Here is a 25,356-nt window from a genome sequence, read left to right as displayed (position 1 = left end):
ATGAAGGAAGGCAGGAAGGCCTTGCCTGAATCCCATAAGAAACAAGTTTGGAACTGTAAAGTGGGGATTCAACCCTCATTTAGAAGTTCCTTTCGCAGGAACTACTGTAGGGGTCAACAAAAGAAAGTCTTCGATTATAGAAAGAAAGAGAGATTCACGCACAAGAGAAATAAAATGTTGTGACGCCAGGCCAGTGGGAGGAAGATTGTCTCACTTCCTAAATCACTGGGAAGTTACGACTTTGGATCGCTGGGTTCTCTCAGTAATAAAGTGCGGGTACTGTCTGGAACTGACAAATACCCCATGAAAAATGTTTTTATGTTCAAGGTTCATTCTCAGGAAACAGAGTTAGCTTTGATGCAAGAAGTGTCAAGACTCCTGCAGAAGAAAGTTGTGGAAGAAGTACCTCTAAGATAGACATCAGGGCACATATTCAAGACTATTTTTGGTACCAAAGCCAGATGGTTCTTGCAGACCCATACTAGACCTAAAAGCCGTAAACAAGTATATTGTAAAAAAGAAGTTCCGTATGGAATCAATAAAATCAGCTTCTCTTCTTGTTCAACCAAGAAATTGGTTTGCGTCCATGGATTTAAAAGACGCTTATCTTCATGTGCCCATTGCAGAATCCAGCAAAAGGCTACTAAGATTTGCGATCTGCATCCAATCAGCGACCAGGCGTTACCAATTCAAAGCCCTTCCATTCGGCCTTTCATCTGCGCCCAGGGTGTTCACAAAGCTGCTAGTAGTCATCTCAGCGTATCTAAGAAGTTTGGGGATTTATGTCATCCCTTATTTGGACGACTGGCTTTTGATTGCGGAGTCAAAGGAGCAACTACAATTAGATCTTCTTACAGCTTTACAAGCTCTACAAGCTCATGGTTGGCTAATAAATTTCAGCAAGTCGGAATTGGTTCTGGTTCAAAGGATTCAGTTCTTGGGTCTAATCTTAGACTCAATCTCTATGAAGATTTTCCTGCCAGAGGAGAAGAAGCTAAAGATATCACAATCAATTCAGAGACTCAGAGAGAAAAAGGTGTTTTTTTTAGTCAGAGAAGCAATGAGTTTACTGGGTCTTTTAACGGCTTCTATCCCTGCCGTTGGTTGGGCAAAAGCCAGAATGAGGCCTCTTCAGAGAAACATTCTACAAGTTTGGAATCGATGGACATACAGCCTGGACAGGCTGATGAAATTCAACAATCAAATATTGAGGAGTCTTCATTGGTGGACCTCGTCTCGATTCCTGCAAGCAGGTCTTTCGTTCCAAATGAAATCCTTCAGAATTTTAACAGACTCTGCACTGGGCTGGGGTGCCCATTTGGGGGACCTGAAGAAGCAGGGGCTTTGGCAAGAAAAGGATGTGAGAACTTCCTCAAATTTAAAAGAATTGAAGGCAGTATGGATGGCTCTTCTTGCGTTTTAGTTCCAGATAAAAGGTCAGCATATTCAGATACGTTCGGACAATCGAACGACAGTGGCGTTTTTAAAGAAACAAGGAGGTACAAGGTCGACAAAATTGGAAAATCTATGTTCAAAGATCATGCTGGGGTCGGAAGTGCACCTTCTATCGATCTCTGCGGTTCACATACTGTGAAAATTCAACGTATTAGCAGACGCCCTGAGTCGTCAGCACTTAAAACAAAGAAATTGGTCCCTTTCGTGCAGAATTTTCAGGCTTATTTCAGACCGTTTCGGTTGTCCAGAAATATACCTTATGGCCTCCAGGACAAACAGGAAGACAAGACGATTTGCATCTCTGAACCCTGCAGACAAGCCAGATATCATAGATGCTCTGTCAGTACCATGGAAGTTCAACCTTGCATATGTATTCCCACCAGTAGTTCTTATTCCCAGAGTGCTTCAAAAGATCAAGTTGGAAAAAGTAAGGATTATCATAATCCTCCCCTGGTGGCCAAGATGATGTTGGTTTTCGGTTCTTCTAAATATTCCAGGGGCCACCTTTTGGAAGCTTCCACTATCAGTAGAAATTCTAGATCACTCCATGGTTTCTCTTCCAACCCTTCAGAGATTCCAGTTGACGGCTTGGTGTCTGAACTCCAGTTTTTAAAGAGTAAAGGTCTAGATCCTGAGGTCATAAAAATATTATTGGCTACTAACAGTCAACGTCTAAAATTTACTCCAAAATTTGGAAGAAATTTTGTCAGTGGTGTTGTAGGTTTAAAGAGGACCCTGTTTCCGCTTCCATCCAAAAGATTCTCAAATTCCTTCAGATGGGATTCGCAAATTTAATCCCATAAAATTACAAGTTTCAGCGATCAGTTTCTTTTCTTTCAGATGTTTAGCCTCAAACATTCTGATATCTAGATTATTCAGGGCTCTGGGCCATTTGGTTCCCAACATTAGGGAAACCTGTCCGCCCTGGGATCTAAATTTAGTTTTATCCACTCTTCGTGAGCCGCCCTTTGAACCTCTAGCAGAGGCATCTCTGAAGATTATATCATTAAAACACGTTTTTATGGTGGCAATCACATCGGCCAAGAGGGTGGGAGAAATCCAAGCTCTACGGGCAAATTTTCAGTTTTTGGTTTTTCATCAAGACAAGGTGGTTTTAAAGCTCGACCCTCCGTTTATTCCTAAGGTTTTGAATTCTTCTAACATCAACCAAGAAGTGGTATTGCCTACTTTCTGCCAAAATCCTTCAAATGCCTTGGAAAGAAAATTTCACTGCCTAGACGTGAAGAGATGTCTTATGCAATATCTTGAATCTACTGAATCTTTTAGAAAGGATAAGTCTTTTTGTCTTGATCAATGGCACACGGACAGGTATGAAAACTTCAAAGAGTTCTTTGGCTAGATGGCTGAAGGATTGTATTCTTTTGGCTTATTCCTCAAGCAACGCGGAAATTACAGGCCCCATAAAGGCCCATTCAACTAGAGCTATATCTACGTCTTGGGCTCTGCGTGCGGCAGCTACTCCTTCTCAGATTTGTTCAGCGTCTACTTGGTCTTCTCTGCATACATTCTCGAAGCATTACAGGTTAGACATACTGGCCTCAGAAGATGCTGCTTTTGGGCGAAAGGTGCTACAAGCAGTGGTGAAATAAATCCCGCCCTTTGGAATTACTTTGTCATATCCCATTGGTAAAGCACTGCCTCTAATCTGAAGGGAAAAACATAAATTTTTACTTACCGTAAATTTATTTTTCCTTAAGATTAGAGGCAGTGCTATAATTCTCCCCCTCCCCCCCTTTTTTTTTTCTAATAAACTCAGTATTGTGCAGGTACGCGGCTTGTGTATTTTCTGTGGTTGTTTGAGGTGAGCTGTTATTTAAAGGAACGTATTTAATTAAGGGGAGGGTCTTAAAAAAAGTTGGAGAATTGCCTGCCTTTTTTTCCCTCCAGATTAGAAATCCCATTGGTAAAGCACTGCCTCTAATCTTCAGGGAAAATAAATTTCCGGTAAGTAAAAATTTGTTTTTATTCATTTGTTTTAATGCTTTTATAATGTTTCAAATTACATTTCTTTGACACTGTGTGAGTTGTATTAATTGACTGGATTTAAGGAAACACCACAGGTACCATATATTGCTTACTCAGTACATATGTTACGGTCCAAGGCGACTCAATATATTAAACTTCCTACTTTAGCAGTAAAATGATGTTTTTTTTAGGTGTACACCGTTCAAGAACTGAAAAAAATGCTCACCTTCCCTTTCAGTTCTCTGTGGGAGCAAGAACTGTTGTACAAGTCTACAGTGTATCTAGTTCTATTCACAAAACTAAACGGATAGTCAGTAGTTAAGAAACTGTTATGGTATGGTTGCTGTCTGCTAATTCAGTAGTTTCACTCTTCCTGAGTAATAAGTAGTACTACTACCGAGGGGCAGAACTAAATGTTCCATTAACCACTTCTGAGTAAGGACTTGTGGGATAAGGTCAGATTCCATAGGTCAGAATGTGAGGCTGCTGAATGGTGGAACTTCTTCCTTGTCTGGGAGTTCTGTGCTAAATCTTCAGTAAGTTTCAGAGCAGGAATTTGAGAGGAAAAATTTTAAATCTTAGTGTAATTGGTAATAATGCCCTATTTCCTTTACCACTGTAGTGTCAGGAAAACAAATATGTTTAGCTATTTAGTTGCTCCCCCACCCCCTCAAATAGGGTCATATGGTTCTGCTGGTCCTGCCCCCACTCTGCCTCTACTCTTCCTCTCTGGCTAGAATCATCAAAATTGACTATGGCAGCCTCTAGAGGTGTCCCTGGGAAGTAATGTAAAGAAAAGCCAGTGTTTACATGAAAATTACTGCAGGGACAGACTATAGACACCAGAAAAACTACATTGAGCTGTAGTTGTTCTGGTGACTATAAGGTCCCTTTAATTCTTGCAAACCATTGCTCAAACAGAAACATGAGAACTATATACTCTGGCAAATGTTTTATGGAGGACCCTATACAAAACATGGGAAAATTGGCTTACTACCTTTTTACTCTCTGCCTTGAGTATTTTCTGACTCTTGGCAGGCAATTCTATAACCCTAGCACCCAAACTGCCCCTTTATCCCTTCCTTGCCATTTCAAATGTTGTGAATATGTTCTTACAAATCTGTTTCCCACAGCTATTTTTGAGCGTCTTCGTAATGTCCTACATGAATCCGAAATAGATAAACGTGTTCAGTACATGATTGAAGTGATGTTTGCTGTTCGAAAGGATGGTTTCAAAGATCACCCAGTCATTTTAGATGGGCTGGACCTTGTAGAGGAAGAAGACCAATTCACCCATATGCTTCCTTTAGAAGATGACTATAATCCAGAGGATGTACTAAGTAAGTAGTTCTAATTTAAAATCTTGGATATCATAAATCGACTGTGTTTGGTGTGTTTTTCTAGTGTAAGAAAATATGCCCGCAACAATTGTTTGTCTTATATTTCAAATGCATGTGTGTACCTGTTGAATATCGGAGTTCCCTACATTTTAGTACCCATGCATTTGCTGCGCCTTGTAAATGTTTAATTTGCCGTAATGAATTATCTGTTCTTTCAATGCTGTTTCAATGACATTATTTTGAGCTTAATTGTGGAAACTCAGTATTAATATTTTTTCAATGCTGCTGCACCATAGTACATTTAGTCTTCTCTGCTTTCCAGGTTATGAAACTTTTATGCAATCACTCTGGGAATTAAACATTTGATAGCATTATATTCTAGCTCCCAAAAAAAAGCTTCATTTACTGTACTTCAGTTACAGTGAATATATCACTGACAGTGTTTTTTTTTTTTTCCCTCCCCCTCCCCCAGTTTTATTTGCTTAGGTTAGAAATGCATAAGTTATTATTCTGCTCTAAATCGCTTAACTTTTTTCATGTCATGAACGATGTTGCGAGGACATTCCAGTCCAGTCCCGTCAAATGGGATTTGGAGGGGGAAGGGGCTTATATACACTCTTACACTGAATTACATAGGCTGCAATCACCTAAACATGTTGCTGGTGTCCAGTAGATACACAATGCAAATTACAGCACAATACACTTCAACCAAAATTTAAAGCCAACAGCGTTTTTTTTTTGTTTTTGTTTTTTTTTTTAAACACCTGACATAAATACAAATAATAGATTATTTTTTTTCCCCCTCATTTAGCTATTCTGAAATACATTTCCCTGTCTTTTTGGTATAGTTCCCAGTTTATTGAATAGTCTATTCTTTTGGTGACTGTACATAGAATAAAATGTGAGCAGGATATTTCCTTGCTGCAGAGGGATTTGGAGAGATTGGGGGACTGGGCACTAAAATGGCAGGTGAAATTTAACATACAAAAATGCAAAGTTATGCACTTCGGGGTTAAGAATGCACAAGCAATTTACACCCTAAATGGTAGTGAACTAGGGATAACCACACACGAGAAGGATTTGGGAATTGTTATAGACAACAAATTAGGTAGCAATATGCAATGTCAATCTGCCGTTGCTAAGGCCAGTAAGGTTTTGTCATGTACAAATAGGGGCATAAAATCTCGATGAAAATATAATTTTGCCTCTTTATAAATCGCTGGTAAGACCACACCTTGAATATGGTGTGCAATTTTGGGCTCCTGTTCTAAAGAAAGATATCATGGCACTAGAAAAAGTGCAGAGAAGAGCTACAAAATTGATAAAAGGAATGGAGCATTTTAGTTATGAAGAAAGGATAAAAAATGTAAATCTCTTCAGTTTGGAAAAACGGCGCCTGAGGGGATATAACATTATACAAATATATTCGGGGCCAGTACAAACCATTATCTGTAAATCTATTCATAAACAGGGCTATACATAGGACACGAGGTCACGCATTTAGGCTTGAAGAAAGGAGATTTCATCTAAGGCAAAGAAAAGTTTTTTTTACAGTAAGAGCAATAAGGATATGGGATTAATTGCCTGAAGAGGTGGTTTTGTCAGTCTATACAGATGTTTAAACTGCAATTGGATAAATACTTGCAAAAACATAACATACAGGGATATAATTTCTAATTAGTGGGGTAATAGCTGCTTGATCCAAGGAGACATCTGACTGCTATTTTGGGGTCAAGAAGGAATTTTTTCCTAGTTTGTTGCAAAATTGGAAGCGCTTCAGACTGGGTTTTTTTTTTACTTCTTTTGGATCAACAGCAAAAGCATATGTGAGGAAGGGCTGAACTTGATGGATGCAAGTCTCTTTTCTGCTATGTAACTATGTAATTTGCTGTTCCTTTAGGTGTGTGTGTGTGTGTGTGTGTGTGTGTGTGTGTGTGTGTGTGTGTGTGTTCATGAAATTGCCCTTCAATAGTATAAAACATTTTATATTATTGCACATCACGTGAAATTATTACTGCACTTGTATTCAGTGATTTTCTTACTGGAGCACTTTGTATAACTAATATCCCTTTTTGTTTTCATTCTCTTGATTACATGGCACGTGTGACATCTGGCGGCTATACATTCTCTAAAAGGGAGAAATAGCTTCTGTGCAGCTGTAACAATATCAACTTTTTTTGTTTGTTGCTGGATAGTATTGGTCATACTGTTAAATAGGATGTGCCATCATATCTTAAAAGATCAACTGAGAAAAGTTAATATCAAGACCCAAGTTCCCTGAAAGGGATGGAACAAAACTCTTCATTAAACTGTGTATTTTTAAAGGTTCACTCGTGTAATCAGCTTGAGGTTATAAGACTGTCCTTTCTTAGTTTTCATTGAGATTTCATTGTTTAAAAAGATGGTTTAGGCAGATGGAGATGACTGGTGGTGGCAGGGAGGATGGTACACTTATTCACCAGCAAGGAATGTGTTAAGCTAGGGGATAAAGCGTCACTGCCTAAAAAGGAGGACCTCTCTTATAATGGTTGTCTGGAGAGTGACAGATGATGCCTTAAGGTATCCATTCCAAGAGCTCTCAGTGAGCCAGAGATATTAAGAAACATTGGAGTGTTATCACCCTTTTCTTTAATGCAGAATATATGCTTTTTATTACTAAGGATAGCAATCGTCCTCAACAGCATTTATGAAAAAATAAATTGTGAAAAAAAGCCACATTTTATAGTGGAAAGACATAAACATGTGCCTGCTTTTTCTTACTGGCAAATCTGGCCTTGTTTGTCTTTAATTTTATTAACATTTTTTTTTTATTTCATTAAAATCATTACAATTATTATTAACCATTATTACTCTGCGTAGCTATTTTTCTTACGGTTTTAGTGAACTGCTTTATCTTCTCTTCCAGATGTCTTCAAGATGGATCCCAATTTTCTTGAAAATGAAGAGAAATACAAGACCATTAAAAAAGGTACAGCAAATGGCAATAACGTTATTTATGTTGCAAACCAATTCCCTTATTAGGTAAAGATTAAATAGAGCTTTAATTATGGCAAGTGATTGGAAGGAGGAATCTAAAAAGTCTTCTTTTATTGTTAAATGAGTATATTCTTGACGGCTAAATCTAGTAAATGAACTAGTGCAAATAGAGAGGTCTAAGGTACTGTAATGCTCAGTACAATTTAAAATGATTTGATTCCTGCAAATGATATTTTTGTCCATAATGAGTGTGACTGTGCGGCTCTGTCGTCTCTGTTAAAGAATGCGCAACAGTCCAGGCCTAATATTGTACAGGAGTACTTACATTAACTTGCACAGCTGTATCGCTATACTCAGTACTGTAACCTGGGCTTGTAGTTGCTTTATCCACCAGCAATATAGAATAACTGCCCTGATCTCTCCAGTTACTACAAGATATTCTAACTAAAAACTCTATGTGCGATTGTAGCAGACAGTAGATTTAACACACACACACACAGACAAGCAAGCTTCTTCTTCATGTAAGCAGGAGCAACTGCCTATATGTTCCAACCAGATATATTAACTTCACTTCCTTTTCTTCATCTGCAAAAGCATGCCTAGATTGGCCAGACAGATATCAAAGCATGACAGACTGTATCACAATCTGTTTTGGTCCCACCTAGAGGTGTTGATCGAAACATAGAATGTGACGGCAGATAAGAACCATTCGGCCCATCCAGTCTGCCCAATTTTCTAAATACTTTCATTAGTCCCTGGCCTTATCTTATAGTTAGGATAGCCTTATGCCTATCCCACGCATGCTTAAACTCTTTTACTGTGTTAACCTCTACCACTTCAGCTGGAAGGCTATTCCATGCATCCAGTACCCTCTCAGTAAAGTACTACTTCCGGATATTATTTTTAAACCTTTGTCCCTCTTATTTAAGACTGTCCTCTTGTTGTGGAAGTCTTCTTTTAAATATAATCTCCTCCTTTACTGTGTTGATAGAAACATAGAATGTGGGAGGCTCTGCCTCTTGAGCCATGTGACACTTTAAAGCCCCCTTCAAATAATGTTCTGTTCACACGTCTATAGTTTCCGGGTTGAGTTTTTAAACCGTTTTTAGATATAGGCACGACATTTATTAATTAGGGTGTACCTAATTAATAGTGACCAATAGGGCACTACATAGAAAAAGATCACCCCCCAAAATGAGTTGGAGTAACCTTTAAGTTGTGTTTGTCGTAGCAGGAAACCTTTAAAGAATATGACATGGCTAACTTTCAGAAGTAACTTTTTCTAAATGCTATGTATTTAGCTATTTCTTTTTTTTTTTTTTTTTTTTTTTTAATTCTTTATTTTTCTTGTGCATAAGAAAACATCACAGACGGTCCTGTAGCGCCACGACAGCTAGTACAAGCATTTCAATCGCAATCATTGTCATAGCAGAGTAATACAGCACATTTTTTATATTAATGAGATTTAACAGACTAGGACTACATGGATAGGACTATGATAGCGTATTTAGTCTACATATGCATGCTTGTATATTAGTAACGGGATTAATAGTATTTATAAAAATTATTGTGCACGTTTAAAAAACAAAAAAAACAACAAAAAACAAAAAAAAAGGGATAGAACAGGCAAATCTGTATTTCACTTGTAGCTTAGAAATAGAGTTCGGTCGAGTTGTTAGGTATGTCAAGCGAGATTAACTATATTTATGTATGAGCAACACAATTGTCACACGTCTTGTTCTGTAACAGGTTAGATTATCACATCATCTACAGGCATTATAGGATGTAAAGTACACGATTAATTAATTTGTACCCTAGTGTCTCCTCACTGGTGAGTGTTCAATTGTCGTGTATGCGTTAATAGTATTGGCCAGGTCGGGCATTCCTTCACATTGTCGTGCCGGGTATTTTAAGGTAGCGTGACAGGCTTAGGCGACTTGACCCTGCGTGGGTGGGTAGTGCCTGAATGCTGAGCCTTAGTGGGCCTGGATTTTGGGTAGTGGGAGTTATAGGCAATGTGGGTACAGTGTTGTTGTTTTTGTTTAATTTACCCCCGCAGGGGGGGGGGGGGGCGATGAGAGGGAGCTCAACTTATGGCGTGCCCTTGGTGGGCTGAGGAAATTCTACAGTGTGGTGTGTGTTGATCGTAAAAGATAGAAGTATTAACTTAGTAACTTAGAATATACATGGTGAACGCTATTGTACTCATGTGTACGCATTATAACAGTTTAACAGTTGGGATGTCGACGGCGTTTTCGGTCTTGCTTGGCGTCAGGTATCTGGGTGAACCTCCCTTCGGTCTCGTGGGACAAAGGGAACCACATGGCTTGGGTCCCAGGCTGGGGTCGTGTGAGTTGCCTCTGTGGGTAGTGCCGGCAGCCCCAAGGCTTGTAAGAAAGCGGGAGCCTCTGTGATATTGGAGATCCGGTGAACAGTTCCTTGGTGAGTCACTATGAGGGACCTTGGGGGGCCCCAGTTGTATGTCACACCAGAGTCTTTCAAGTGGCTGGTCACTGGCTTGAGGGATCTGCGCCACTGGAGCGTGGATCTAGTGAGGTCGTGGTAAAACGTAAGCGGTGAGTTCTCGAAGGAGTAGGGGGTCTTGTCACGAATTGCCGACATAATGTGTCCCTTGTCTTGTAGGGAGGAGCAGCGCACCACTACGTCCCTTGTCACATTGGGGGGTGCATTGGGAGATTTCGGGAGGCGATATGCCCCATCAAGGGTTATCTTCCTTGCCTGCTGCTGAGATAGTATGGTCGCCAGCAGCCGCCTTAGGTAGTGTGGTAGCTCTTCCAGGGGGATGCTGTCAGGTATTCCCCGGATCTTAATGTGTTGTCGTCTATAACGCTCTTCCATGGTTGTTAATTGTGTGCTGAGGGCCTGTTGGGAGGTCTGGACTTGCCTTATGGTGTCGTGCATTGCTGACATGCCCTTGTGTATATCCAGAATGTCCTCCTCGGAGGCCCGGACCCTGTCTGTCACCGCCCGTACCTCCTCCTTTATGATTGCGTTGTCTGTTTCATGCCACTTTCGGATCTCCAGCATGAAGGCTTGTATGTCTTGCTTGGTAGCTAGCTCAGGCCCCCCCTGGGCTGTCAGGGATGCTGCAGGTGTTGTAAGCTCTGCTCCAGTCGTGGGCAGATGTGCTGGTGCTGCATTTTCTGTGAGCTCTGCCCCCATTGTGGGTATCAGTGTTGATGTTGCTGGTTCTGCAGGGCTGGGTGCAGGGCTGGGTGCAGGAGAGGGGACCTGGCTCTTTGCGGCCGCCATCTTGTGTGGCGGTTGTTGCTGTAGGAGAGTGCTGATATCTCTCGTGTCGGACACTGTGGCCGGTGCTGGTCTCTGGGATCGGCGTCCCATTGTTGTGTTCTCCGCCTGTGAGGTGGGTGGTGGTGGTGTGGTCGGCCAGAGGAGGTCGCGTTCCTGATATCCGCCGAGGATGTACTCGAGTCTGGGGATGGAGGGCGCGTGGTAGGCCGCAGACCTGCGCTTCGGTCCCTTTGTCCGTGGGGTGTGGAAAAAGGGCATCGGGCACTGTAGTGAGTAACCCTGTGTTGTTGGCACCGTGTACCTTCGTTTGCTCGTTTAAAATTGCTCGTTTTTAGGGCGATTTTGGAGCGTTTCTTGCGGAGCTCGGTGAGTTGGCGTCCGCTCTGCTCGAGTGTTGGCTCCGCCCCCCGTATTTAGCTATTTCTACTTGATAGATCTGTACCAGTTCATGATGACGGCTTCTAGTTATGTTGGCTAGCCTTTTTGCCAGACATTAACCTAATTTCTGATTTTTTTTTTTCTTTTTTCAAAAACAATAATTGTGAATGCTGATACAAGAATATTGCACGAATGACTAACGGCTTAAAAGCAGTCTTGACAGTTGTAAAGTGATATTCAATCAGTTACATTCACTATTTTGTAGTTTTCTCAACATAAACAAAACAAGAGTTACAAAACCAAATAGGTCATTATTAATAAGGAAGAGGTTAAACTTTTAACAGTTACCAGTAGGAGAACAGAGGAACATCATAACCATTTAGATGTGGGTGTCCGGCATGTTCATCCACCACCAATTCTACCAAGATACCACTTACGTGGGTCAGGGACTATGATCTGCAAGTGCTCAGGACAATTAAACATACATCAGGTATGCAATAGTTTGCCTTTCAACATATAAGAGCAGGAGAAGGTACACCAGGTACACAGATCTCCAGGTCAAGAGAAATATTTTTGCTAGGCGTTCTTTGTTAGTTAGTGTGTCCAACCAATCCATTTTAAATATGAAAGCAAGCTTGGTTAGAAATAACTCCAGTGTGGGTGCGTGCGGCTGGTTCCAGACCTGAAGGATGGTTTTGCATCCCACTGCTGCTACGATAAGGAGGAATCGTTTATTAGGCAATGGGAGCCCTGGTAAGGGTCCCAAAAGCAAAAATTCAGGGGTAAGCGGTAAGGTGGGCATGCCCCCGCTATAGTTCAGTTCGGTCCAGAAAGATTGGATTAGAGTAATTTATGACTTTTAAGAAACATTTTTGAATGAATTTGTGTTTTGCTTTTTTATTTAACTATATCTTTTTTTTCTTCTCAGAAATCCTTGATGAAGGGGACACAGAGTCTGAAGAAGGAGACGATAAAGGAGAGGGCAGTGACGAAGACAGTGATGATGAGGATGAGGCAGATGATGGCGAGGAAGGTTGGTGCTTTGGTTTCTAAAGACAGCTGTATGCATTTTGATGAAAGATTTGAGCAGAAAATAAAATAAAGTTTAAAGTATTGTATATACTGCTAAGGAGTCACTCCACACATATCGATGTAGGTCCAACATAGAGGTTTTGTTCCCATTTTGGAGGTGTTCACTTTAAGGGGAAAGGCTGTGATTTTGTAGAACAGCAGTTGGTGTACTTAAAGCAGTTAAACTGCTAGAATGCATATATATCTTATGAAATAACCCTGCACTATATGTGCATGTGTCTATAATACAATCACTAAGAGCTACAAACTACATGACAAACACTGATGGAAGTCTAGAATATGGCACATAGAATACGTGAGTGATGAGTGTTGACACAGAGATTATTTGAGGATAAATTAATACCAGGAGCTGATGTAATATGGAATAAAGATGATCTCAGTGCAAAGCCAGTCTGGATTTTTTTTTCCATGTACATTTATGGCCAGTTTTATCATTGCTGTTTATTGAAGGGACAGACTGCATGCCAGATTCACCCACTCCTGTTTTAAAGGAACACTTCAAGTACATGTATACTTGTATAGCAAATGTTGCAGGGAGATCCCATCTCCTTGACTCCCTTTTCTTAGTTACTTGTAACTACAAAAAAATACTCCATACACCGGAGGAAATCAGTGTATATTACAAAATTATGTACGTACAATGCTTAAAGGGACACGATAGTCACCAAAACAATTTTAGCTTAAGAAAGCAGTTTTACTGTATAGATCATGATCCTGCAGTCTCGCTGCTCAAATCTCTGCAATTTAGGAGTTAAATCCCTTTTGTTTCTATCAATGCAGCTCTAGTCACACCTCCCCTGTCTGGGACTCACCCAGCCTGCATGGAAAAATAAAAATGGTTTCACTTTCACTTAGATGTAACTTGCTTTAAAAGTTATTTCTGCCTGCTCTCTAAAGTGAATTTGAGCTATACACCAAAACGGCTTCAATAAGCTAAAGTTTTGGTGACTATAGTGTCCCTTTAACCCCTTAAGGACACATGACATGTCTGACACGTCATAATTCCCTTTTATTCCAGAAGTTTGGTCCTTAAGGGGTTAACAGGTCTGTACCTGCTTATCTTGCTTCTTCCAAGCATTTTGTGCGAAACATAAAAATATAAAATAAATGCAGATATTACTAACTTGCTCCTTGATTGCATTGACTACATACATTGTGTCCTTCTAGTATAATATCTGACGAGATATAAAGCGTCACTTCAGACCTCTTCTTTTACCTCTTTCTGTCCCTTAGTGTATGACCTCTTTAACAGCTATGATTCCTGGTATTCCTACAGATTAAAATGCCATTAATATTTCCCAAACTGATATGAATTATTCACTTCCCGTATAACAACATAAATGCATACAATGCTGTGTATGTGCCTTCAAATTGTTATAAACTTTCATTATTTCATATAGATAATGCTAATCAAATATTAGCTAGTCTACAGTGTAAAACTGAATGTTTACCAAAGTCTTAGAAAGGAATTGTCTGGTTTAATAATTAATATTCTTTCGACAACAAGAATTGATGTAGAAGTGGAGCTATGCATATCATACTATTTAAGAAAAATATTTTGTTTGTTTTCCTTCAAAACCACACAAATAGTTAATTTGCAAAATGTTTGGACATAATGAAAAATAATTATTAAATCATAAGTTTAGAAAATGTCTGCTTTGTGCTACATATGCAAATAAATATTGATCTAGCAACTTTTGGGGGCACTGCTTCATGGATAACAGTCAACAGGTACATATATTTTTCTTTTAGCTAAAACTCCCATGACACCGAGACAGTGTTTGGCTTGATACAAGCTGGCTGTAATTCATCAACTAAATTGTTACCTGTCAGCCTCCCCTGATCCACTTGTTCATGTATGGTAATTGAATGTAGCTATAAGATTGATCTGTTTAATTTGATTGTCTCTTCATTGACAGGAGAAAAAATGACTATTCATGATAAAACGGAAGTAAACCTGGTTGCATTCAGACGAACTATATATCTGGCAATTCAGTCAAGGTAAGATAAAACACAATTTTACTCTGAAATAAAATATTTTGCTTTGCTCTGGTTGTAAAGAGTCACCCTTTTTTAAGTTTCTTAGAAAAAAATTAAAATAATAAAAAAAATCCACATTACAATCCACAAATTCTCCATGCGCAACTAATGTATGAATAAAGTTGTATGTAGGATGTTGGCTTTTTTATACTATGCAGGAAACCGAAGCATGCAGGATGTCCTGTCATTGCTTTCTCTAGTGTGTCTTATTTTCACATATAATAAACCATGGATGACCAAGCTATCTCATATCCCCAGACTGATCATATTTTAGGTGATGATGAGTCTAGACCATCATGTATCAATAAAGATACACTGCTATTTCGTACTCCTGAGGCAGCTGGATTATAATTGCTATTACTATTGATATTGCACTCATTCCACATGAGGATAAAATTAATGACAAACAAGTTGAGCTGAAATGAACTTGCAGTCTGGGGGAAGTATTTGATTTGTTTGAAAGCAAGTTTGAGCATTCTACACAGTAACAAGGATATGCTTGTACTATATAAAGTGGTTCTACCGTGATTTTAGATTCTTCCTAAAATTATAAAGATCCTGTTTTTGTTTTTTGGGTTTTTTCCCCTTGTCTGTCTTTACATGACATGTTTTAAAGTTACAGCTGTCTTCTTGATTGCACTGGTTTGAATGATGATTGGTAACTCCTGCTATGCAACTTGATTACAATGTACTTCAGTCACCCTTATGTCAGCTAACGGTTTTGGTGACATTGAAATTCAAGGTGAACTTTTATGTTCTTTAATAGCAGCAGAACTTGGAGTAATTCTGTAGTGTGATCTGTGTTAGGTGAATTTAGAGCTGTTTTTGAACTGGGTCATGCACCAACCATAATACCACTGTCATGCAACTTGTTAGTGGTTATTTTTAGTCAAACAACCACTAAACCCCCAGATCATGTCTGCATGCTTTTTAAATTGTGTTGCAGTAACATTATTCACTGTTTGCCTGCTATGAGAAACTGCTATGTTTGCCTATGGGTTAATCTAGCCTCTAGTGGCTGTCTCATTGACAGCCGCTAGAGGCTCTTCCGTGGGGTGAGGGGAGGGGGGGGGGGGTGTAGCCACCTAGAGACCCTATAGTGCCAGGAAAACGAGTATATTTTTCTGGCACTATAGTGGTCCTTTAACAATAAAGCTAAACATAGTTACTGATCACTGCTATAGTTATTCTAGATCTATGCCTGGTTAGGTAACATTTTCTAACTGTAAATAGCATCTTTATAGATAAAAGTCTGGTTTTCTGAAATCAGATTTTTCTTTACCGTGTTTAAAACAAACAAAAAAAAAAAAACTTAGAAAAGTATATGTGAAAGATAGTAAATATGGCTATACAAGCAGTATTTTAGCTGCTGATAATTGCGTAATTTCATTGTTTCAACAGACTCTGAGCTTATAAAAAACTTATTAGATATACAAAAATGTCTGACATCCAAATATGTGTAATCAGCAAAAAGCTTTGATCAAAATAATGCTGCTGTAATGACTTCCTCTGACCGTAAAATGTACTTATACCTACAAATGTTTAATGGAGCCTACCAATTCCTATAGCTATGTTGGTGCATTTCTGAAATGTATTTGATCCATTTTAAAATCCCTTAATGTTTTAACAGCCTGTGCTTCCCCTTTAGGCAATTTCAAATATCCTAAAATACATTTGATAGTAATATTAACTTTCCTAGCTATTCTAATCTGCTTGCAGTGCACATTTTAATACACTAATTTTGGCATCTATATTTGTACTTTATAACCCGTTTTTTTTGGTTTTTCTGTTAAAGGGGAAGTATAGAATATACATATTTAGTGTTTAACATTTTAATATAGAAGGTATTTTGCTTTATTTGCAACTCTCTGCTCGTAAATCCTGCCATGTGGGTTTTACTGTGATAGAACTTGTTCTAACATTCATCATTTATATATTCCAAAGGAAACATGCAGTTTGTTTTCATTGGGTGTATATCTTCTATATAAATAGTGAGTTTACATTGAGGAGAGCTGCACTGGTTTGTTCCTTTTAGGCTTAGCTAGTAATGTATAAATTAAAATTGTAAGCCTTGAACAACGGTGTTGTGTAACAACATGGTCCATTCTTCAGTGTTATTTGCAATTAATTTAGTTCATTGTAACAACCACAGCTCATATCGGAAAAGGTACAGCCCAATTTACTTACCATGATCTGTGACAGAATGAAAATGAATACAATGGAAATTAAGCACAGGCAACATTGGACGGGTGTTTTTACTATATTTTAAACTGTAGTAATAGTAAATGAAATAAAAATGTAAAAATTCACCAGAACTAGCCAAGCTAGCTGAGCCTTTTTAGAAATCGGCTATTTTTGCAGCTTTGTCATTTAAATTTTAATTCACTACAATTTGTAATTTAGTAGGTAACACTGTGCCTTTCTCTGTGTCTTAATAAGGTACCAAAATTAAAACAGAACTACCTTCTATTCACATATAGCTCAAGTTACTTGATTGTACTGAATTTACAATCTGGCTTTTGACAATCATCTTTGTTCTGTATGTGTGGTTTTTGTATCCCACAAAGGTACTCGTGTTTAGCAAAGCTGATTTAAGCCTTCCTCACAATTTGTTTTTTTTTAAAAAAGGTGTTGTAATAATTTCCCAGATGCTGCTATAAAATAAAAGATTGAACTTTTGAATATCTAGGGATAAGGACCATTACAGTGGGCAGTAATAAGGCAGATCTGCGTTGGTTCTTATTTATACAGAAGTAATATTATTATGTATACTGACAGACATATATAATGTAGAATTTCCTGCAAGAAAATAACAAATTGTATCTCAAAATCTGTGTGTCTACCCAGACAAGAACACCTAAACTGTAATATTCCCCTGTCATGTATTTCACGTTAAAACAAATGAATCTGTAAAAATAGTACTTTTACTGTTCTGTAATGTATAGGCTGGACATGATGTATGACTTTTATTAATCTTTGTTATGAGAAGCACAGCTACTGGACGGAGAATTATAAATACTAATTTGCCATGTGTTTGGAATGAAAGATGTCTTGATATTTGATAAACACTAAAATAGATGTGTTATTACAAGCGAATACTTAGTGCATTTTCTTATGTCTTGACTTAATTGTAAGTTGCAATCCCGAAACACGACTGCAGCTACAATAAAACTTTTCTCTCCCTATTTTCCAGCTTAGACTTTGAAGAATGCGCCCATAAGTTGATTAAAATGGATTTTCCGGATAGCCAAACTGTAAGTCTTAGTATTTATTTGAATACTGTACACTATATATTATGCTTGTTATTGTTTGTTACTCAAATTCTGTTTTGGGTTTCTTCTAAGTCTTGTAACCAGTGAACATTCAAACCAATGTCTGAATAATAAATCCTTGCATGCTGATCAGAAAGCTGCATGCAGCCAGAGTTTGCCTCTTTTTATTTATTTTTTTAACAATATTTTTTTCTATCAGGTTTTATATAACAAAGTTCAAAGAAATAGGTTCAAATTGAATAGTAAGAGTTGAAGTCAATGGCAATCGTGTTACATGGCTTCTCCATTTTGGCTGTCTTTTTGTTAATTAAATCCTGACAGAGTGTAATATGTCGTGTTGTTGGAGGTTATATTTACCTAATTTTAAGACCACCTACGGAGAAAATGATTGTTATTATGTCCTGATATGTAAACACATAGAACTGAAAGAGAGTGTACTTTCTTTTTCCCATAATTCAGCAGCACCAAAATAAGCAAGGTAATATTCTCAAAGGACAGTGTGAACTACAACAAGCTCTAATAGTTATAATATTTAGAGTGCCCCTTTAAACTTTTAGCATGCCCTATAAATGTTTGTGAAGAGAGGTTTTTGTTGTTTTCTTGTATTTTCGTAATATAACTTGCTGTTCTGGAACATCCATACATTTTAGGTACCTTAAAGGGATTCTATAGTGTAAGAATCCTTAAACTATAGTTCCCTCGTGCCCCCTTCCATCCCCCAGCATTGAAAAGAGTAAAAAAGAATCTTTGTGTACTCACCTGATTCCAGCGGTTCTCCGCCACCTCTGACCTCATGGGGGGACGGGGGACTAATGCGAGTGCCGCATTTCTTCACTGCTTTCTATGGGGATTTTGAGGACGCTGGATGACCGAAGTCTGGAGGTCTGATTGACAGCCACTTGGTCAACAATTGTAATCTTTTACATTGCAGGATTAAGGGGGACAGGTACAGTGCACCCAGACCACTTAAATAAGCTGAAGTGGTCAGGGTACCTATAGTGTCTCTTTAACCAAGTTCCTTGATTCCCAGAGTTTGGCCTGTGAATATGTATTCACACAAACAGAATGATGGGACAATTATGCCCTGCTTGTGCGTTATCTTGAGACGACGCAGGTTCCAATCACCCTTAAGTGATCTTCCATAATTAAAGGAACACTATAGGGTCACGAACACACACATGTATTCCTGACTCTCTAGTGTTAACCCATTTAGGTGTCTTGCCCCCCCACCCTCAGCCCCCTTAAAATTAATTAAAACTCACCTTATTTCCAGTCCTGCACTGGCCCTGCCCCCAATCTGCCTCCTTGATGATATCTTCAGAATTGCAGATTTTTAGCCAATCAAATGCTTTCCCACAGGGAATTGGATGAAGATTTCTTTGGAATAAAGAAACACAGGGAAAGCATTGGATTGGATAAAATCGGCAAGGATGGGGACGGGGCCAAACGCCGTTTTGGCCAATCAGCACTTCTTCATAGAGATGCATTGAATCAATGCATCTCTATGAGGAAAATTCAGCATCCCCATGCAGAGTGTGGAGACATTGTGCAGCACTGCCCCAGGAAGCATCTCCAGTTGCCATCTGAGCAGTGGCCACTTGGAGATGTCCCTAGGGGTAATGTAAACACTGCCTTTTATCTTTATAAAAAAAAATACAGTGTTTGCATTAAGGCAATGATTATACTCACCAGAAAAACTACACTAAGCTATCGTTGTTGTGGTTAATACAGTGCCCCTTTAATAATGAAATGTAGAGACTCTTTCTGTAAATCTAACAGTCTTCAATCATATTGGTATTAGTGAACAGTATGTTCTTAAAAAGCCGGGGGAAAAAATGTGTTCTGGATCAGGATTATAGGTGGGAGAATTGTGGAACAGCAACTCTAGATGACCAGCAGCAAGATACGTTCTTGCACATCTATGCCCTGATCATTCTGACTGTTATGTAAAATGTTGACAGGAAAACATATCCAGAATATATGGGTTGAGGTGTATTTTGCATTGTTGTTGTTTCCTAACTGGAAACAATATTTGCCTATGGTAGTGAAACACTAAATTTAAAGTAGGTCACACAGTTGTGAATGCATATATGTATATAAAATTCATAATGCAGAAGTAAAACTTCAACGATACTAATATAGCAAGAGTTGACCGTCTCTCAAGTGAATAATGCCCAGTAGAACTTTATAAATGAAAATAATCATTTCGCAAAAAAGAGGTTGGAGTAACTCTTTTAGCAGGACTCAGAATTTCCACTAGCCATTACCAAGCCTATACTTTAGCCTTGGTGCGTGTGTCCTGGACCAATCAGGTTTGTGGTGGCTAGTTTTAAGGCCTTGCCAAGAAGTGTAAGGTTTAAAATTAAAAGCCTTGTATTAAGGGTTAACACATTGTATTTTAACAGAAAACATAACCTTATTCCATAGGAGCAATAGTTTACATAGTATTGAATTTCCCTAATTGTATTCATTTGATAACAGAAAGTGAAGTGTCATTCTTAACTCTTTGCTAATATGTTAATAATCGTTTCCACATCTTTTCACATTCTTTCCATGTACATTGTCCCTACATAAGAATCATTTAGAATCCAAGTGTATATCATCAGCCATACTCTGCCAGTAGATATTTTATATAACAAGTTGAAAAAGAGAGCGCAAATGATATACATATACAAAAATATTAGGACAGAAAAACTAGATAATTTAAGAATTTATTGAGACTTATTGGATCATAAAAAAAAAAAGAAGATTATTAAACTTTTTCTATAAATTAGTAAAAAATGACGGAAAAAAAGCCCAAAAAGTGGCAATGTGAGATCGACCACAGTATACAGATATGGGTTGTATGCCCAGTTGTTCCGACTGTCTCAGATAGATACTGGATGTGAAGTTGTGGGTAAAAAGCCTGGTATATTTGTAGGTCTTTTGGAGCTAGAGAAAAATGTTGTGGGCCGGATGCCCGCAAAGTCAGTCGATGGGTTCACATAAAGATGCTTGGATGCGTGATGAAGATTTCTTTGGAATAAAGAAACAAACTGAAAAACATGCTAAACTATGGTTAATTCTCAGAGTAAACAGAGTGACTCAGTCACAATTAGCTTTGGTATTTAAGTTTCATTAAAACGCTAACTTCTTGACAGTTTTGTCTGTCCTGACGCGATTACTCAGTGTGGAATGTACAGTGCTGGAAGTGAGAAATACACATTCTACATAGCTTAGCTAGATATATATTTTAATATTTAATCCTTTCAGATTTCCTTCTAACAACGTTTGATGTCATCTATATTTTTAGTAACTCCTCCCATCAACTGAGAAATTACACAGGATCTGCCAAAATGCAGTGTGTTGGTGGTGTACTAGCAGTTCATATATTTAAAGAAAAAAAAAAAATTGTGATCACCTCTGTCTAATATACTGATTTATGCTATTACATGTAATGCAAGTCACGTAATGTCTGGGTGAAGTGGTTATTTGCATTTTTATAGTTCTAATAGACCATATTTCACTAGCCATATGTGAAACCTGATTAATTAATTGTGTGCTCTAAGCTTAAATATAGAACACTCAGCACAAATATAGTTTAATACGATTTAGTTCAAATTATGCTTATTTTATTGAAATTAAGTATCGTTAGCAATGAGGGCAGCTTTCTTGTAATCTGTCTTCACCAGATTTCCTAATATGTTTAAGTTGTAATCTTTCATTTTTATCTATAGTTCACTAAAACATTGCCGAACCTTGTTATTCTGTTACTATATCTGAACAGCGTTTATAACTTTGAATAGTATGAAGGGATTATTCCACAGGAAACTAATTATCATCTAAATCTTCATAATCCTCGTTCACACTAACGTGTCAGCTAAAAGATCTGTTTTGAAGCTATAATTTTTTTTTAAATCATCTTTCATATTTAATTATGATTTAGAACATGTTTTTTCAGAGATGGGTTTCCTCGTATGCCCAAATGCCGTAGTATTAGATCACATCTGAAGAATTTATTTTTAGTAAGATTTCCAAAGTAAAAACACTTCAAGGAAAATATTTTAAATGTTAAGGCATTACTTACCTAGCCCATATTTTGTGTAATGTCTGTTTTTGTGTAACAAGCTAGACAAGCAATACTCTCATATACACCAGAAGAAAGGAAGATCAGTAAGACGCAGAACTCTTGATTTATTACATTGTTTACACATTATTTTTATTTTATTTACACATTAGAAAAAATATTTATTTTGTTCCGCAGCTATTCCAGAACGGAGTCTTTTTGTTCTTCAACATCTTTTTTTTTTTTTTCTGCCAGCTGATTTGCATCTATCTCTGCATGCTCTGACATACAGCTGTTTATTAGCTATTTTAAAGTGAATCCCAGCAAACCTAACACAGTTACGTGTTCAAAATATCCCAAAGGCAAAATAAAAGCCACAACTTATATTTTAATGATTGTTATTAAGTTCCACCAAGACATCTATTTTTTAGATGTATATTTGCTTTTGTTATATCTATTTTTTGATTTTGGCATATCTATTTTTTTAAAGGGACACTGTTGGTCCTGTAATTGCTTTATCTCATTGAAATAGCCACAGTGTCTGGAGTCCCATGTATCCATCCTTCCATTCATTCAGTGTTAAATGTTTATGAGGAAGCATTGACCTGAGCAGCAATGGGCGGCTCTGATTGGCTATGGGTGTCAGTTGACCCCTTTCTGCCTATCACAGTGGCCAGTTCAGGTATGAATTGGTATGTCTAGAAGGAAGTGTGTAATCTCTGCCTTACCTCCAGTGGGAAGTGGGGCTAGGGGAATACAGGGACCCACATGCACTTTTAAACTGCTTGCATTTAGTTTAACACCCAATGGTGGATGTGGACTCCAAGCACTATAACCAATTCAATGAGATAAAATGGTTATAGTGCTTACAGTGTCACTTAACTTTTTGCATCTTTCAGTGTACAATCAATGCTAGGTTGAAAACCTATTTAAAAATTGCTTTCTGTACCGGAGACAGACTTAGCATTTTTTTTTTTGTTCCATTTTTTTCTTAAGAACCCATGACTTCCAAGGAGCATTGACTGATACTACTATATATGCATGGCAATATCGATAGTAACAAACTGTGGTTTGCAAAGTTTCATAATTCTCTCAGGTATTGTGGGCTGTCATGGTTCATGCTTCTTTTTATGTGGAACAGATTCCAGCTGGTCTTGTCTGCTTGTTGTGTACATCCATAGCAAACTTCATTAACTTAACTTGCCTATATACGCCAGTGCTACCTCAGAGACTTGCGCTTTATGATGACAATGTATTCTTTATTTCAGGCACTCAGTGAGACAGAATAGTCAAAAATTGTAACCCTGCGATAGTGCAGCTAATTGTTTTCTATCGGATTATGTGAGTTATAGAGCTGTAATTCATATAGAAATCATTGCTTGTGTGTGTGTGTGTGTGTGTGTGTTCGTTCAACGGTGAGAATACTAAATTAATCATTATATCCTTATGCATTGTGTGTGTTGGCCCAGGAAAGGGATAGGCAACCTTCGGCTCTCCAGATGTTTTGGACTACACCTCCCATGATGCTTTGCCAGCATTATGTGTGTAAGAGCATTATGGGGGATGTAGTCCACAACATCTGGAGAGCCAAAGGTTGCCTATCCCTGGCCCAGGACATACTTGAAAACCAGAGGAATCTCAATGTATCCGTCCTGGTCAAATAGTTTATAAATAAATTATACTCCTTGCAAAAAGTGCCACAGAACTTTTTTTTTTTTTGGTGGGATAAAGATTGTTCCTTCTTACAGGACGTTGATTTTCTATGTGCTCTTTCTTGAAGACGGGACTTGGGCATCTATTTAAACCTTTCTTTGGAACCACAATCTTCATATTTGTCTGTTCTTTACTCATTACATTTGCAGTGCAATAGATTTCCTTTACTTGACACTGTTCTCTTGTTGATGATCTTAAATATCCCTCTTAACTGCCTAATATGTTTCTGCTTGACACTTTTCCTTTCATACAACTGTTTCAGCAGAGAAAGGCATCCACTTTTAATCCAGTATGAATCTCACAAGTGAGGCACAAATTGCCCATTAAAAGGCTGAGATAGAGGATACTTTTAACCTGCTCTTTAGTGCTTGCCACAAAAATAAAATGGCTTTATATCTTGCTTCGTCCTTTGATTGATTTTTAAATTACCTTTGGTTAGCACATACTAAATGTGTTTAGACGCTTAGATTTAAATATGTGTAGTTGTCAATTAATATTATTATTATTATTATTATTATTTTTTAAATACACCCTTATAGGCTAAGAAAACTTGCTTTTTAAGTACATTACCATGTAAAGTAAATGTTATTTGCCTGTATATGATATGTTACTTATTTTGTAGATTCTTTGTTTTCCTACAGTTGATAGTTTGGTTTGCTGAATCTAGCTATACACTGTTGCGAAAACAGTATTGTTATTGTAGAAATGTTAACCATGTCTCACTATTATTCCTGATATAATAAATAGCAAAGTACATAACTATGGCCTTGGAAACTGCAAGGGTACATTCTTTGCGTGTCAAATATCCAATGAGTTTCAAATATATTAAATGTGATTAGGCAATTAAAGGAAAATACCATATATCTTTTAAACCACTGGTTTTCGAATACATTAAGACCTATTTAGCTGATGCTTCAGTAATCCTTCTGGGAGAGATCTTCTTTTTTTAGGTCATAATGCAAATTGAACAAAGATCTCCAACACATCTGAAGTGAATCATCATAGATATTTAAAATTTTACAAGATCCCTGCTGGGATTATCAAATAGCCTTGTAAGCTATGCTTGGCTCTCACAGCCTTTTAAAAAAAAAAAAAAAAATTCTCTCTGATATAGCTCTGTTAACCTATTTCTTTAATTCTTTACTCAGTTTGCAAAGATATATGAAGGATTCTACTCTATAGTTCAGCATACTATAGTTCATCAGGCATGTGTTTGTGGTTTGGTCGTTCTATACTGGTATAAAAGATTGCTAGGTATTGTGTGCATGGTATTGTTTTAGAAGTGTGTTGGCTAAATGCCCCAGTTTGTCTTGACAGAGAAATGCTTGCTATTAATATTCAGTGAACTGCTCATTTATGTATTTATTTTAGTACAATGTACCTCAACCCTCCCCCCCGCCCCCCATCTCTCTATTCTGTTCTACAACATCTCCCCTATCTCCCAAGATCCCTACACTATACTACTGGATATGATTCAATAGAAACAAATCTCAGAATGTACTATAAAGGGAAAAAATATATTACCTGCAACATTTAACATGACCCTATAACTATTCACCTCACTCCCATTTCACAATTGTTGTATTCATATCACCACACTTGTGATTGAGTTGCACCAATCTAAGCCACAGCCCTGGGAGAATTGACACTTATTGGAGACCTCTTTACAGATCTGTTATAATGTCAACAAAATGATGAATGCCAGATTGTGCGGGTCCGTGACTCCAGATATGATAAGGCCCCCAAAATGGAGACGTGTGAAGCAATGTCCATCGTACCAGTTGCG

At 37.9% G+C, this 25,356-nt stretch overlaps 1 protein-coding gene across 1 annotated transcript in view; it reads left to right on the top strand.

Annotated features, from left to right (window-relative positions):
* Positions 1–25,356, top strand: part of CWC22 (CWC22 spliceosome associated protein homolog) — a 70,360-nt gene that overhangs the window by 25,914 nt on the left and 19,090 nt on the right. The window contains exons 9-13 of the mRNA XM_063429790.1: positions 4,575–4,781; positions 7,687–7,749; positions 12,337–12,441; positions 14,420–14,501; positions 17,734–17,794. Coding sequence (XP_063285860.1) covers positions 4,575–4,781; positions 7,687–7,749; positions 12,337–12,441; positions 14,420–14,501; positions 17,734–17,794 — 518 coding nt within the window. The remainder of the gene's footprint in view (positions 1–4,574; positions 4,782–7,686; positions 7,750–12,336; positions 12,442–14,419; positions 14,502–17,733; positions 17,795–25,356) is intronic.

Source organism: Pelobates fuscus, chromosome 8, assembly GCF_036172605.1.
Source record: "Pelobates fuscus isolate aPelFus1 chromosome 8, aPelFus1.pri, whole genome shotgun sequence".
NCBI classification, from domain to species: Eukaryota; Metazoa; Chordata; class Amphibia; order Anura; family Pelobatidae; genus Pelobates; species Pelobates fuscus.
This window is presented reverse-complemented; position numbering and strand designations above follow the sequence as displayed.